At 43.5% G+C, this 15,632-nt stretch overlaps 1 protein-coding gene across 3 annotated transcripts in view; it reads right to left on the reverse strand.

Annotated features, from left to right (window-relative positions):
• PRR11 (proline rich 11) overlaps positions 1-15,632 on the reverse strand; it is a 309,219-nt gene that overhangs the window by 278,313 nt on the left and 15,274 nt on the right. For all 3 annotated transcript variants that reach the window (XM_078679847.1, XM_078679846.1, XM_078679848.1), the window contains exon 2: positions 5,567-5,679. In XM_078679847.1, the coding sequence (XP_078535973.1) occupies positions 5,567-5,676 (110 nt within the window). In that variant the 5' untranslated portion in view covers positions 5,677-5,679. The remainder of the gene's footprint in view (positions 1-5,566; positions 5,680-15,632) is intronic.

The following is a 15,632-nucleotide window of genomic DNA, read 5'->3' on the forward strand; positions in this document are numbered from 1 at the left end:
TTGGTCTGGTTGGAACCTGCTTCAGTGTTTTGAAGATGCTCCGCAAGTTTCTTCCATTGCTTTCTGCGGAGCACAGGCGGATTACCGTGCAGGCGCTTATTGGGTCCAGGCTGGATTATGCCAATGCCCTCTTTCTTGGCCTTCCTGACTACCTGGTCCAGCGTCTATAGGTGGCGCAAAACTCTGCCGCCCGCGCGATTTTTGGCTTGCATAGGCGATCGCGAGCTTCGGGGTTGCTACAGAAGCTTCATTGGCTGCCTATCCGTAAGCGGATTATGTTTAAATCCCTTACGTTGATGCACAAGGCATTGTTTGGCTCTGGGGCTGGGTATTTACGGCTCAGGCTGTTTTTTTACCGCCCTGCTCGCTCACTGCGCTCCGAATCTCTTTTTACTGCCGTGGTTCCTCGCGTGCGGAAGGCCCGCACTGGGGGCCGCTCCTTCAGCTTTAAGGCACCCCAGCTGTGGAACTCCCTACCACTGGCGTTACGCAGTATTCCTAATCTGCTTCAATTTAGGAAGGGCTTGAAGACGTGGCTTTTTAATGTCTAGCTGCTCTTTTGGTGGGTCTTTTTCTTTTTTTTTTCCTTCTGTATTTCGTTTCGTGTTATGTTATTACACACTGAGTTGTTTGTGGAAAGCGCCGGGACACTCTGTCGGAGTAGCCGTGCGCTATATAAATTTATTTTAACATAACATAACATAACATGATGTCCTGGCTTTTTTGGCTTCACATGGACATACATTTTCGCCAGGTAATTTGCAGTACTGTCAACAGGAGGTCACCTATCTAGGTCACCTCCTGTCGAAAGGAGTAAGAAGATTATCACGTGACAGAATACAAGTGGTTCAAAATATAGCACCACCGACAACACAAAAGGATGTACATGCATTTTTGGATATAGTTTCTTTTTGTAGATAATGGATACCAATTTTTCTTTGGTGGCCAAACCTTTATTACCTTGACACATAAAAAGCTGATCAGGTCCTGTTCCCTGGGAAACTGAACATGAAAAAACCTTCATAGCCTTAAAGGCTGCTCCTTGCAATGCACCTGCTTTGGGTGCCCCCGATTATTCTAAACGCTTTGCTTCATTTGTGCATGAAAAAGAAGGATGAGCTTTGGCTGTTTTAGTGCATAAACAGGGAGAGAAGAATAGCCCTTGGGCCTATTTTTCATCAACACTGGAACCGGTAGCGAGAGACCTACAGAATTGCCTTAAAAATATTGCTGCAATGACTGCTGCATTAAAACAGGCAGACTCAATTATTCTTGGGCACAAGTATACAGTATATGTGTCTCACTCAGTAGACATTTGTTGAACAAAACTAAGATCCAGCATCTGACTAATGCCAGACTGACACATTACGAGTTAACACTTATGGCTGCTGATGTTACTCTGGAACGATGTAACACCAGCCACCCTGATGCCTCTTCCTTTTAAAGCAGGATGAGGTACAACACGATTGTGTGATTGTCATCGAAAACAAAACAAAGTGTCAGGTGGATCTGGTTGACATGCTACTACCTATTGTCCTATGGAAATGTGTACAGTTTATTATATCGCAAATTCTGAAACAGAATGTTCAACTAATGTCCAAAGGGGTGTTTGTGGAAAATTTGAAATCAGTTTTGTCATTTTGTCGTTTACCCCGATATTGTGCTTCATTGGAACAAGCTGTATCTTTATGTACATTTATTTTTGCTTACTGTTGCTGTGTTTCTGTGTCTATTAATTATTTACATAGAAATGTTCCTCATGATCTGTGACCTGCCTTGCGGCTGCAAACGTTCTTATCTGCATGCTGAGTAATGTGTTTGTCAGCGTTTTCTATGTAAACCCCAGGCACACCTAAGATCAACCTTTAGACTCGTGCTACACGCACTTGTGAATTCTTTCAACGTGGTTCACTCTTTCATGGCCATCTTAGTGCTGTGAAGTGGTGCACCTGCTCAAGGCAAGATAAATAGTATTTTATATCTTCAGTAGCCTCCGTCTGCTGGTTTTCTTTAATAAGTGGAAGATTTGGAAAAGATAATAAGCCCACTTCCTCACTGGACTCTTTGTTTTGTTGTGCTGACCTGTGCATACTGCCCTCTTACCTGGGAGTAAGAAGGACTGGACCTACATCTCTACAACCCCGAACCCAGAGTGTCTCCAAGAGTCAGATAACTGGGCTCCTGTTTTCTGAAGTCTCAGGAACACAAAAGACTTCTCCATCCAACCTGCTCCTGCTCTCTGCCATCAGTGAGTTTTCTCTGCCAAGTGGTATCACCCCAGTCCTGAACCCTTGGAAGTGGGCCTAAGTTGCTCTGCTCTCTGTGGTCCTCATTGGAACCGCTGTGAAGCCTCGCAACGCCACACAAACCAGGGACCAGCATTTGAGGTACTATGTCTAGTTGACCTAAGCGGTTCCTGCATCCATCCCGCGCTCCATTGCGGCCAGTCTGAACTCTTGACTTTGTCCCAGTCCGGTGCGCACAGATAACCACAGATGGCGCTTTGATGTCCTATTTACACCTAAATCTTTAAAACTGCATATCTTAGGGTCTACTTCAGGATGTGTGTTGTTTTGGGTCTTGTTTTATTTATTAAACTAAGTTATATTTTTCTAATCAGGTGTTGTATCTTTTTGTGCAGTTTTTTTTAATGTTTTACTGTTTCTTATTTGGATGTCACCCTTGACACAGCAGGCTCATGAAGACCAAACATCACCCAATGTAGGATGAGGCATTCCAGGGCAGCCTGTTCGTTCCTAGGTCTTCCACAACCTCCAGGGGGAAGAGCAGTCTTCCCACTACTTCAGATATATACCACCCAATGTATTCCCATGGATGGAAGCCGTCGCCAAATGGATGAAAAACAGCTGCCTACAACTAAACACCAACAAAACAGAAGTACTCATCATGGGCCCAAACCCCGACGCCTGGAGCGACACCTGGTGGCCCACCACCCTGGGAAACCCGCCAACCCCCACAGACCACGCACGCAACCTGGGAATCATCCTGGGCTAGAAGCTCAAAATGGACCGCCAGATCAACTCTGTCTCATCTTCCTGCTTCCACATCCTCCGCCTCCTTCGTAAGACCTTAAAATGGATCCCCCTCGAACACCGAAAGACAGTCACTCACGCCCTGGTCACCAGCAGACTCGACTACGGCATCGCACTCTACGCCGGAATAAACAAAAACCTCATCCGCAAGCTACAGAACATCCAGAACGCCGCTGCAAGACTGGTCCTCAACCTGCCAAAACACTGCCACATCTCCCAGCACCTGCGCATACTCCACTGGCTCCCCGTCGAGGCGAGAATCACCTTTAAGATGCTCACCCACGCACACAAGGCCCTCCACGGCACCGGACCAGCATACCTGAACAGCCGGCTCAAATTCCACGCACCCCAAAGGACCCTACGATCAGCCCAGCTCTCCTACGCCGTGGTCCCCCGCACCAGAAAGACCTGATCGGGAGGCCGCTCCTTCTCCTTCCTCGCGGCCAAAGCATGGAACGCCCTTCCGCTCCAACTCAGACAGACAACATCGCTCCCCATCTTCGCAAGAAACCTCAAAACCTGGCTCTTCGACAGACCCCCTCCTTGATGGAATGGAACCTGCACCCCCCCCCCCCCACCCCTAGCGCCTTGAGACCCTTACGGGTGAGTAGTCGCTCTTTAACAAACTCCTGATTGATTGATTGATATGTACGGGGCTGAGATCAAGGGTTTTGCGGGTTGTGCAGATAGACAAGTAGAGGAAAAATCGTTTTTGCTGTACTGTTCTGTCTGTCACTCTATCTTCCTCAAATGTCATCTATCATACAGAGTTGGGCTCAAATTAGCTGAGTGATCGCATTAGAACTCGATCACCGATGCTGTGGCTATCAGTTGAGAGAACCGAGGAGGCGTCCCTTACTAGAGATATCATCAGTGGCTGCCTTGCATGTGATAAAGGTATCTCCATCCCTTGGCTACCATATTTGAAGAAACCTTTGCGAGAGACCGGACTGTCTCATGTATTTGCTCAGCCTGCCTTGAACCAACGTAAGCAGCAAGCATGCGCCGGAGTTATTACATGCCCAGGCCAGAGCCAACAGACTAAAATCAGATGAGATAAAGGCCACTGTTGCAATTTATCTGCCCTGGAGTACAGATAGCCTACCTACCAACTATTTGTTTAATACTAATGGGTTATGGGCGCGCTGTTTACTTTTCAGCTACAGGGCAGATACTATTAAGTACTTGCTCTGTTTTCCTTTGGGTGTTCAAAGAAACTTGGAATCCATCCTATGCCCCAGTGATGATAGATCGGATCAAACAATGATGCATGTAACTTTTTTATGTGGTTTTTATCAAAGATTGAATATGTTGTATTTAATTCCTTTTATGGAGTCACAGAATTTTCGGCATTTTGCCCAAGCTTTTAAATTATTGCAAAATCTTCTGATGATGAGTCCTCCTTTTATGCTAGATCCTTTCTGTGAGCTGCTGTCTGGTCCCTCAGCTCTATGCATCCAGGATAAAAGGTTGCTTTTTTGTCACCTTGATTTTTATAATGGTGTTGTACTGACTTATGTGACCCCCCTATTATGTTAACAGCTTAACTGTGGCAGCAATTACGCCGCAGTGCAACAGTTTAGCGGAGTGAGCAGGGCCGTGTCGGCCCACGGACGTGTGCAGCACTACGAAGGTAGTGTGCGCAACGGCCGTTGGCCGACAGAAGCACGCAAGGGGTTTACCTTGGAATGAAATAATTATGCATGTATTAGTTGATTTTGTTGCTGTTTTCTATGTGCTTTCATGGTTGCGCTGTCAGCTGAATAAAGCTAATTTGAATGTAATTAAATACTGTTAGAAGTGTTGCAGAAATACTTAACACATTGTCTTTTACGTTAAGCCTGACTGGTCTGAGCCAAGCTACCAGAGGGTGAGCACATGTTAATTTAGGGTGTGTATCTGATTTACCGTGACTACAATTGTGCATACCTCTGCCAACCAGAAACCCAATTAATAAATAGCACCAACCAGGTTTTAATTTCTAAATCCAATAGGGAGCAGAACTGTTATGCTCACCACTTTACAGCCTGTGATTGTGATATTACATTACAACAATATTGATTAAGAGGAACCTCCAAATTTATGCTTTTCTGTATTTTATTTGCTATTTTCTCTTACCAAGAATTAAGCGACAATAAACAATATTAACTGACCTTATACCCAAGTAGAATGCTCCATATAATTTTTACATGTTCTTCTTCCTTTTCTGATATATAATTAATTCATTGGTCATTTATAACCAACCAACAGAAAATGAAAAAGGGTTTTTGCAGTGCAGTTTTATTGTTTTGACATGTTTTGTTAAAGTTCAAACTTGTAATCACAAACAGTAGCACATCTAACTAAAATTACACAGTATATGTGGTACTAAGGTAGTCAGAATAGACAATTTGTAATCGGAGCTGCCTTTTCCTATAAATCCTATATTTTAAATTAGAAAATGACCACTAGAACACAACAAACATGGTTATTAGAAGAAACATTAAATCAGGGGAAAAAAAGGATTTCCTTACCTTTGAGGTTTGGAAATTTGGAAAACTCTTGTGGCAACATTCCTCTTCCTTCGTGTTTGTAGTCTTGTTCTGCATTTCACTGCTCGGCGTGCTTGTTTAAACTTTACCATTTTCTAGAATGAGAAAACAAAATATTTGCAGTTCTACTCAAAGGATCTAAGGAAACAAGAAAACATGTGACCTGAGTTCAGTTTAAGTGGCCATGGTAATTCTTTAAATAGGAATTTCATTTTCTTACCAAAAATATTTTAAGTTCATATTTTTGAGTACCAAGACCGCTTCAAAGCATTAGTGTGCATCACCATTCAGAGACATTCTGTATGTGGTAAATGGCGGCCAGAGAGCCTTCATTTTTGGGTGTTGTCACTCCCCAAGTGATGAGGGTGGATGACGAGATACGAAAACTAACATATGTATCCATTTTAGAGCATCTTTGTTTATACTCCTGACTTGAGGGGAGAGGAACAGGGACCTAAAATGAAAGTGGTCATTTACATAGTACATTATCATTCTCTTCAATCACAACTCAAGAAACCATGAGGAGAGAATTTTGGGAAGGAAAGATTACACTATAGTCGATCTGGAGGTTTTTCAAAGGATTGCCAGTTACCAAATAATACACAAATTGGAGAGCGACCACAGTCTGCAATTAATTGATTTTAGCCTTCAATATGTAAGGGCACCAGCAAGTAACGACTTGACGGAACCCCTTGCCCATATAACCTAAAACGACTCGCATGGAACGGAAAGAATGTGGAAGAAATTATGACACATGTAAAAAAGGTACAGGAAAAAGGCGAAGAAATAAGATCGGTCGAGTATCGGGCCAATTGGGAAAAGATGATCATAAGTTTAACAAACAAATTTGGTTCCCAGCAGAATAGTCATAGACGAAAACCAATGATAGCATCTTCGGTACATCTTGGCTCCATAGTGTGTAAAAAAAGGATTCTAAACCGAACCCGGATGGGAGCTTTCATCTCAAAAGATCAGGTTCCAGCTTGGAAACAAACATGGTCAACATCACTCTGCAGCCAAGCAGAAGAGACTCCGACTTATTTACCGTGTATTTGCCCATCATTAAACAACCTGAGACGTTTTTATCTAATACATGCATTTCGTACATTTCAAATTAGAGCATGTCGCCCAGCAGTCATGTTAGCATTGAACAGCCAACAGTTACAGGTAGCATGCAGGGCCACTAGATTTTTGCAGAAAGTTAGCTTTTTAATACTGAAAACCGAAAAATAAAGAATCAAACAAAAGGAAAAAAACTCCTGGAACACAGTCCTAGAAGAAGCATTGACAAACCTCAAAATGCAAGAAGCATGGAACACTAATTAAACATTTGCAGCCTTAAAAGAAATAGGCAATAATGCGCCAAAACAAAAAGCCTGGATTACAGATAAAGCCGCATTGGCAAAAAAAAATCATGGCTGGACGGTATTAGCTACATATGAGAGACGCCCCCCACAACCATATTTAGTCAACCACATCTCAACCGCGACCCAACAACTGCTACTTCGAACCCGGATGGGGGCTTTCATCTCAAAAGATCAGGTTCCAGCTTGGAAACAAACATGGTCAACATCACTCTGCAGCCAAGCAGAAGAGACTCTGACTCATTTACCGTGTATTTGCCCATCATTGAACAACCTGAGACGTTTTTTATCTAATACATGCATTTCGTACATTTCAAATTAGAGCATGTCGCCCAGCAGTCATGTTAGCATTGAACAGCCAACAGTTACAGGTAGCATGCAGGGCCACTACATTTTTGCAGAAAGTTTGCTTTTTAAAACTGAAAACCGAAAAATAGTGTATGAGATCAAATGTTTAAATCCAAAGGACCGAGGTGCAAATAACAGTTTAAAATCTAAGATAACTTCAATTTCTTTTTTAATATTACAATATAGATTGCCTGTGTATTTTTTCACCTTTTAAATGCCAGTTGGAAGATTTTAGCACACAAAAATTGTGACGGTTTTAATTAACTATATACAATAAAAAATGTACTTAATAGGAAAGGAAAGGAGGAGATAATATCTGAATCCTGCTCCTCAGTCACAGACAACTTGCAGCCCACTGTGTTTTTAGGATAAGGAACCCACTGACATGCCACAGCTTCACTCCGGAACAGAGGGAGTGCAGAGGGTTCTCCTGCATGCAGAGAACTTCATACCATACAGACAGTATTCTTTTTCTCAGTGCTATTTCCCTTCATTGCTCACCTCCCTCAACTATCATTTAGTTTTTCCTTTGGCTCATGTAGGTCTCCACACTGCATCAGACTTTACTTAATCATTTCTAGCTTCTCTTTTTAAAACCCACTTCTCTCGTTTTGTTCTTATCTTAGAGTAGTCTCCCACACCCTCGCCCTGTATAAATCGGTCTCCTCCCAGGAGAACATGACTGCTTGGTTCTTTCCCTTACATGGTCCTTCGCTCTTCTCTATGCTTAACTGGTCATCTTCCTTCACTATTTAATTGACCCGACCCTCTATCCAGCTAAATCACTCTCTTCTCATGACCATCCATTATTTGCAACTCTCTCACACTTCTTGACAGCCCTCCCTCATTGTTTCTCTCTTTATCCTTGAATATCCTTAATTACTGCTTTTTTATCTTCTTGCTCTTTTTGGATGTCCCTTTTCCCCTCCTTATCAACCCAATTATAAACTATAGTTTTGCATGCTTTCATTAATGAACTCACAATCCAATCTGTAGATAACAAGGGCTAAGTATATAAAGAGATCTAAAAGAAATTTTCAAATATTCTAACCAAGAAACAAAATGATATGGGTTTAATAGGATATATTTCTGTTAGTGTAATGGCGTTTAGGATAGTTTCATACTTTTTAAATGATTTTTTCGGATATTTGAAGAAGTCCTTGATAATGAGTTGATTAACGCCGCTGCAGCGGTTCGGTGATTTTACAAAGGCTTTTGACTTCTGTATGGTCCTTGAGGTGGAGGGGTTTGCCATCGGGATGGGGTCTGGGTCCGTAGTAAGTATGGATTTGTTTATTTTAGCCTTCCTCTTTTTAGGTTGAACATAGAGCGGCCCTCGAGAGCGACCTGACCGCATTGCGGTTTCAAGTAACAATACTATACTGTTTCTTTCATGGTTTTATGATCCTTTTATTGGTGGTAGAGGAGATACCAAGGTGGGGGAACTCAAGTGGAGTATGCAGACAGGTTGTATCTGCTAGCCTGAGGCTAAGCACCTATGGTGAAGATGACTAAACTTCACCACACTTTAGTTGGTCCTTTAATGTTAAGGCTGATGTTGAGCCTGTAACGGATCTGTTCAGTCTTTTTGTTAATGTGCCCCTTCTTCACATATGCTCCAATAAGGAGGTCATCTGCTGGGTTGTCCTGCTAGTAGCCAATCAGAGCAGCTGCGTAGATAAAATTATGGCAGGGGCCACGGGGCTTTCATCCAGCTTCTTGATTTTATTGTTTCCTCCTTGTTGACCCCCCGGTTGATTGTTTATTGATTTTATTTATTTTGCTTAGAGTTTGTTGTTCGTTGCTTGCTTGCATTTTGTTTGTATGCTATCTAGCCATGCCGTGTTAGTGCCGCCTTCTTCCCAAAAGCCGTTGAGATGGCTTGCTCAATGACATGGCAGACGGGAGGCACGAGCGCACAAGCAGCCTCCCGTATGTTTGCATGAAGGGGACACTCAGTGCTGACGGAGTTACTTGTACTTGTTTGTACCAACAAACAAATACATTATTAAGTTGTTATTTGATGATGATGAGGAAGAGAGGGGGCAGAGAAAGAACTGTGCTGATGGCTGACCAGATGCAACCCTAGAAAGCTGCACCGACCTAGTGCGGTACGCTTCTGCTAGAGAAGGGAGTCATCAGGATCTAGCGCAGACACACAGCACAGCACACTACCATCCCACTGGTAACTTGGGCCTCCTTAATCTGTTTTGTCTGTAAATTTTAGGAACAGTAACTCTGGTTAGGTGCTATTGTGCTCCTTCACCTCCAGGGAGAAGTTATGAAATCACTTCAGGGCAGTCTGTAGTGGGGCTCAGCTTTTCAGGCTTATGGGGTTACACACGACGAACCGCGAGTCCACAACTGCAGCTGAGGACCATGAGCTGAGGGTATTTTCTGTGGTCCGAGTGGTGAGTGCCACGTGCCGTTTGCTGTGGAGTTTATTTATTTATTTATTTATTTAAACACTTATTAAGCGCAGCGAAGGCCCGTGGGCGTCTTGGCGCTAAGTATTTGCTGAAATCTGCCTTAGAGAGGGATGTAATTATTGATCAAATAGCCACGTTTTAAGATGCTTTCGGAAGGACCACAGAGAGGGGCTGCTCTTTATAGATAGTGGCAACGTATTCCAAAGCTTAGGTGCTGAGACGAGAAATCTTCTGTCGCCCCATGAGACCAGTTTGGTACGGGGTATTTCCAGCTGGAGGAGGTCAGAAGACCTCAGGGATCTGGTGGGCCGATAGGGAACAAGTTGTTGCGTAAGAAAAGCTGGTCCCTGATTATGCAACGCCCTATAGACAATACACAAGGCTTTGAATTTAGCTCTGTTCCTGATGGAGAGCCAGTGAAGTTCTCTGATGGTTCCTGAGACTGATTGAAACTTGGGGACATCACCCAACAGTCTGGCAGCCGCATTTTGGATGGTTTGCAGCTTATTGAGAACTTTTTCTTGGGAATTCAGAAATAGGGCATTACAATAGTCCAAAGTGGACAGGACCAAAGAGGTGATCAGAGTTTTCCCAGCAGAAACTGGAAGGAAAGGGAGAATTTTTTTAATGATTCGTAGCTTATAAAAAGCAGAGGAGGCAATCTGACTTGCATGAGGGAAAAACGTGAGACGATCGTCAAACATGACACCTAGATTCCTCACTTTGCTGACAGGGGTGGGGGGAGGACCCATAGACTGTGGCCACCAGCGGGAGGACCATTCTGGGGTTAAACTTCCAAAGATGACCACCTCGGACTTATCCGAGTTCAATTTAAGGCAATTAGATGCCATCCAGTTCCCTATGGCCTGCATACCCAGATTGAAGTTATCAGCAATTTTTTGGCCGTCATTTCTGATAGCCAAAACCAACTGAGTGTCGTCGGCGTAAGATGTAAGGCTCATCCCATGGGCACGAATGGTTTTGGCAAGGTCCGACACATATATATTGAAATGTGTCGGACTCAGGGATGAGCCTTGAGGTACACCGCACGGCGAGGACAGGGTGGTGGACTGAAAGGGCCCTATGGTGACTACCTGGGTTCTCTCAGCAAGAAAAGAAGCCAGGAGAGTCCTAGCCCTGTGTCGAATCCCCAGTGCTTCGACACGGTCGATCAAGATGGCATGATCGACCGTGTCGAATGCCGCTGATAGGTCGAGCAGTATCAAGACTGCTGTACCACCCGCATCACGAATGGTTCTGATGTCCTCAGTAGCCCTGATCAGGGCCGTCTCTGTCCCGTGATTTAGGCGGAAACCAAACTGGGAATCATCCAGTAGATTATGGGTTTCTATGAAGGCTGATAGTTGAGTATTTAGGGCCTTCTCAACAACTTTAGCCAAGATAGGCAGATTAGCAATTGGTCGGTAGTTTTTAAGCTCGTTCCTATCTAGGTTATGTTTTTTTAGTAGTGGCTTTAATAGCGTCTTTTTGAGATCAGAGGGGTAAACACCTGTGTTAATCATTGTGTTACAGATGGTTGTAATAGCTGGTAGCAGTACTTCTGATACTGGGAGCAGTACTTTAAAAGGGCAGGGATCAAGGGCAGAGCCTGATTTAATGGATGACACAATGTCCCTAACCTGATTAATAGAGACCTCATTAAACTGGGAAAGAGATGGGCCAACCATGGAGGAGCTCACCATCTCAGGAGCAGTGTTTTGTTTTGTCTCTTCACAGTTGGCAAAGACAGCATAAATATCATTAACTTTGTTGTAAAAATAATTGGCCAATGCATCACAGAATGATTGGGAAGAGGGGGGTTGTAAGTTAGGTAAGCATCCGGCCAACTGTTTGGTGGTCTCAAACAGAGCCTTGCTTGAGTTTTTAGAGAGTTCAATTTTCTCTGAAAAGAACTTCTTCTTAGCATCTAAGATCATGTTTTTATATATAGTGACCGATTGCTTATATGTTGTTTTAACCTCTTCGGAATAGTGTCTGCGCCAGTTCCTCTCATTTCTCCGGCACAGCTGCTTTTGTGTCCTTAAAGTTTCCGAGTACCAGGGGGCAGAGGGGGATGATCTATTTCGGGAGCATTGTTTTGACTGAACCAGTAGAGTGGTCGCGGAAGCAACCCACTCGTTATATTGAGAAATAGCCATTTTAGCATCATTTGACAGAGGCGGACTGGTTTTAATCAGAAGCGATTGTAAACTATTGCTGTCAAGATTTTTCCAATCCAGGAAGGTCTGGCGATGGTTGTCATTTTCCTTAGCTAATCCTGGGGCATAGTTGGTTAGGTTGGCCATTATAACAAAGTGATCTGACCAAATGATGGGGAAGATGGCTGAGATCTGTAAGTCATTTAAATTAGTAAAGATGCCATCCAATGTGTGGCCTCCTTCATGGGTAGGGGCTTTCACTAGCTGGGAAAATCCGAATGTTGTTAGACATGCCTGAAGGGCGGCAGTATCATTGTCTTCAATTTTATCAAAATGAAAATTAAAATCACCTAATATTGTGAATGAACCATCCAGGGCAGCTGTTTCCAGAATGTGACCGATATCAGAGATAAATGCTGACCTTTGTCCTGGAGGACGGTAAAGAAGGATGCCTTTAAAATTTACCGAGGGAGTAAGTCTGATGGAGAATTGGAGAGCCTCACAGGAAAGAAGCGGTATCTCGTTAGTTCTGACTACATAAGTCTCCCGGGCAATTATGGCTATCCCTCCCCCTCTTTTGCGTTGTCTGTCCAGTCTATGGATTGAGAACCCATGTGGAACAGCAATAACTAAATCCGGATCGGAAGCATTGTCCAACCAGGTTTCTGTTAAAAACAGTAAATCTAGTTGTTTATCGTCTATAAGCTCTGCTATTTCATGTCGATGCTTACCTAATGAGCGAACATTAATGAGGGCCATAGAGCAGGTACAAGGAGTTTTAATTGGTTTCCTGCGAGGGAGGTCATGGCCATTGGATATTATGGCGGCACAGTTCGAACAGCATTGGCAGGCATTTCCCTCAAGATGATGTTGATCAAATATAACGCATAGAGGGTCTCGTGGGGGACGGCAGTTCCTGAGTTGGCTGGCGGAGTTGAAGGACAGGCACTGGCTGCACGGGTGGCAAACAGTCAGAGGGCGAATGGACAGTCATTCAAACTTCCGGTTCAGACTCCTGTTAAGGGCGCTTTGGCTCTCCTGCCTCCAGAGCCCTGGCACCTGTCTCTCTCATCTCTAGTGGGCGGGTCGCGTAACACACTTCAACCACGGCTATTGAAGTACAATGTTCCCTGGTAGTAATCGTGCCGGCATGATCTCTGCTAATATTCTACTATGTTTTTTCTCTGCCAATATTTTTTGTTTAGTGGGAGTCTTCTAGGTGCTGACTTCTACATCATCATCTGAGCTGCAGGTGGTCAATGTATGTTTTTAGCTTGTATGTATTAGCAATGCTGACATGTATTAAACTGAATTGTTAATTGTTGCTGTAACATACCTATTTCCCCCCTGTGGTTAATGCATATTTTTAGCTTGAATGTATTAGCAACGTTGACATGCATTAAACTGAATAATTAATTGCTGAAGTAAAATAAAAAAAATCAGTAAATAAATAAAAATAAAAAATGATAATATGCTAACTGGTGCACTGCCGCTATCGTTATAGTTTTAGAAAGGAAATGTGACAACAGAATACAGTTTCAAAGTCTCTGATATGAAATACATAACAGACGAATCATTAGTGAAAAGTAAAAATGAAAGAAATATAAAGTATTTTTCCCAGCCCATCTTCCATGGAAATGTATTTTAAATAATGAATGCATAGAGTCAACAACTTAATCACATTGCATATTAACCCTTTACTCAGTAGACCACTGCATGAAATGTTACAACGTGACAATAAATCCTTAAAGTAGCGAGAGGTTAACTTGTAGGATAAGTAACCCAATTCAAGGCACACGCATTGCACAATTCCAATTATAGTTCGTAGTTATCTTAAAATCAAACAATGATGCTGAGATTCTTGTTCTTCTCTTTTTTTCTTTATTTCTTTATAACCTTTCGCCAACGCGTTTCGTCGCAGTGGGAATGTATCCCTTACGACTTCCTCAGGGTTAAAAAATACCAAAAATATCTGCGTTGTAATATATACATCTTCGACCAAGAATTGAAATATTTTTTAGGTAACTGATCAACCGTCAAATTTTTTGTATCATGTGGCCGTGTCCTGATGCGTTGGGAGTCAGTCTAGGGTTTGAGGATATAGTGCAGTATGTGATGAAATGGAGTTTAGAAACAGAGGCCGATACTGTAGGAAAATATTATCTCCACTATAATCAGCAAGAGAGGAGGGTTTGTGCAATAATGGAGTGCTATAAATAGACAAAGGTATCATACCATGAGTATGATATCAGTAGTTTGAGACTAGCAGACCTCTTGAAATAGGATGAGACTTGTTTCTGACCGCAGATCAAGGGGGAGAGATGGTATACTGGAGTGCTCAATACAATTGTGTAGATTGTTGGGAGCATCGATCATGTGTATCTTTAGGAACCGGCTTGCATAGGTCTGCCATTTCTATTAAGAAAAGATCAATGTGAAGCCTGCCGATTTGACTAGTCTAAGATGGCGCCTAATATTTGCTTTACTCGCGGACCAATGTTCGTGACTGGACTTTATAATGATCAGGTCCGCACGCACTCGTTCCTTAATTTTAAAAGACGAGTGAACAGTTTATTTGCGTCCTGGAGGGCTGTATTAATAACCTGCAAAGATTGAAACAGTTTAACGAATGGCAATACTTAGCACTGTAAGATGGCGCCCAAAATTACTGAAACAGGCCATGTAAGTCCGGCGTTAGTTTTCATCCCGGAAACACATTATTAAGAAGCAGGATTTTGAGCTCAGAACCTGTATTCGGGCCGAGGCACGTTACACTGCGGAAGCCGAAGATTTTTACGGTTAGGGAGCGAAGAACAATGAAAGAAACAGTCACAAGAATGCTGTCAAGTGTAGATTATGTGAGACACTGGTGGTCAGTGAGATGATCAGGTGGGTCTGCGATTCAGAAGCGTGTGCAGATTTTACAGGCGGTGGAAGATGTGGGGAAGAGGGATTGAGAACGGACTGTGTGTGAGGGAGGGTGAGGGAGGGAATGAAACAGAGAAAGGGTGCGAAAGAGAAAGGGAGAGCGAAACGGACAGACAGATCGATCCCCAGTTGTATTTGAGAGCATCTCATGTCCCTCTATAGGCAAACAAGATTTTCAGGCCAGCGCTTTCAGTGAGGATGAAATTCCCACTTAACTGTACAACTGTGCGACTGAGTCCAGGCAACACAAATACTGCCCTTAGACCGTAAATCTCTTTGCCGAGTTGGTCCCGCTGGACTGCACTGCGATCTGAACTGGGTGCATTGGTAGGGCGCTGAAAAGTGAAATGCTCTCCGAAGGGTGCTCTTTTGAAGGCAGCAATTTAAACAGAGGTCTCGGTGTCGGAGTGGGTGAAGCGTCGCTTGAAGAGCTGCTTATGTGCGGGCTAGAGGGGTGTGTGGATGTGGGGGAGGTGCACTGCTGAATTTGGGGCCCAGGGTCATTTACAACAAGGTATCCCGGGGCCAGAGTCTCACGCTTCAGTAAGGAGTGAGGCCAGAGGGCGCAGGTGCCGAGGCACCTTAGCTCGGGTTTCCAGCCGCTCTGATGTGCGTTTCTACACTGCCGGACCGGATGTGCATTACACGCCGCCCGGGCCTTGATATAAATTGCTTCTATGATCTACCAGGCATTTAAAGCGAGAGGTGGCCTGACCCAACAAGCTCCTTCACGAATGCCTTTGAAATTATAGAATTTCAATTTCAATTAGAGATAATCATATCTATGGCAACAAGGAACTCTGAGCAGGAGACATCACAG

This window comes from Lissotriton helveticus, chromosome 3_1 (assembly GCF_964261635.1).
Source record: "Lissotriton helveticus chromosome 3_1, aLisHel1.1, whole genome shotgun sequence".
Taxonomy (NCBI): domain Eukaryota; kingdom Metazoa; phylum Chordata; class Amphibia; order Caudata; family Salamandridae; genus Lissotriton; species Lissotriton helveticus.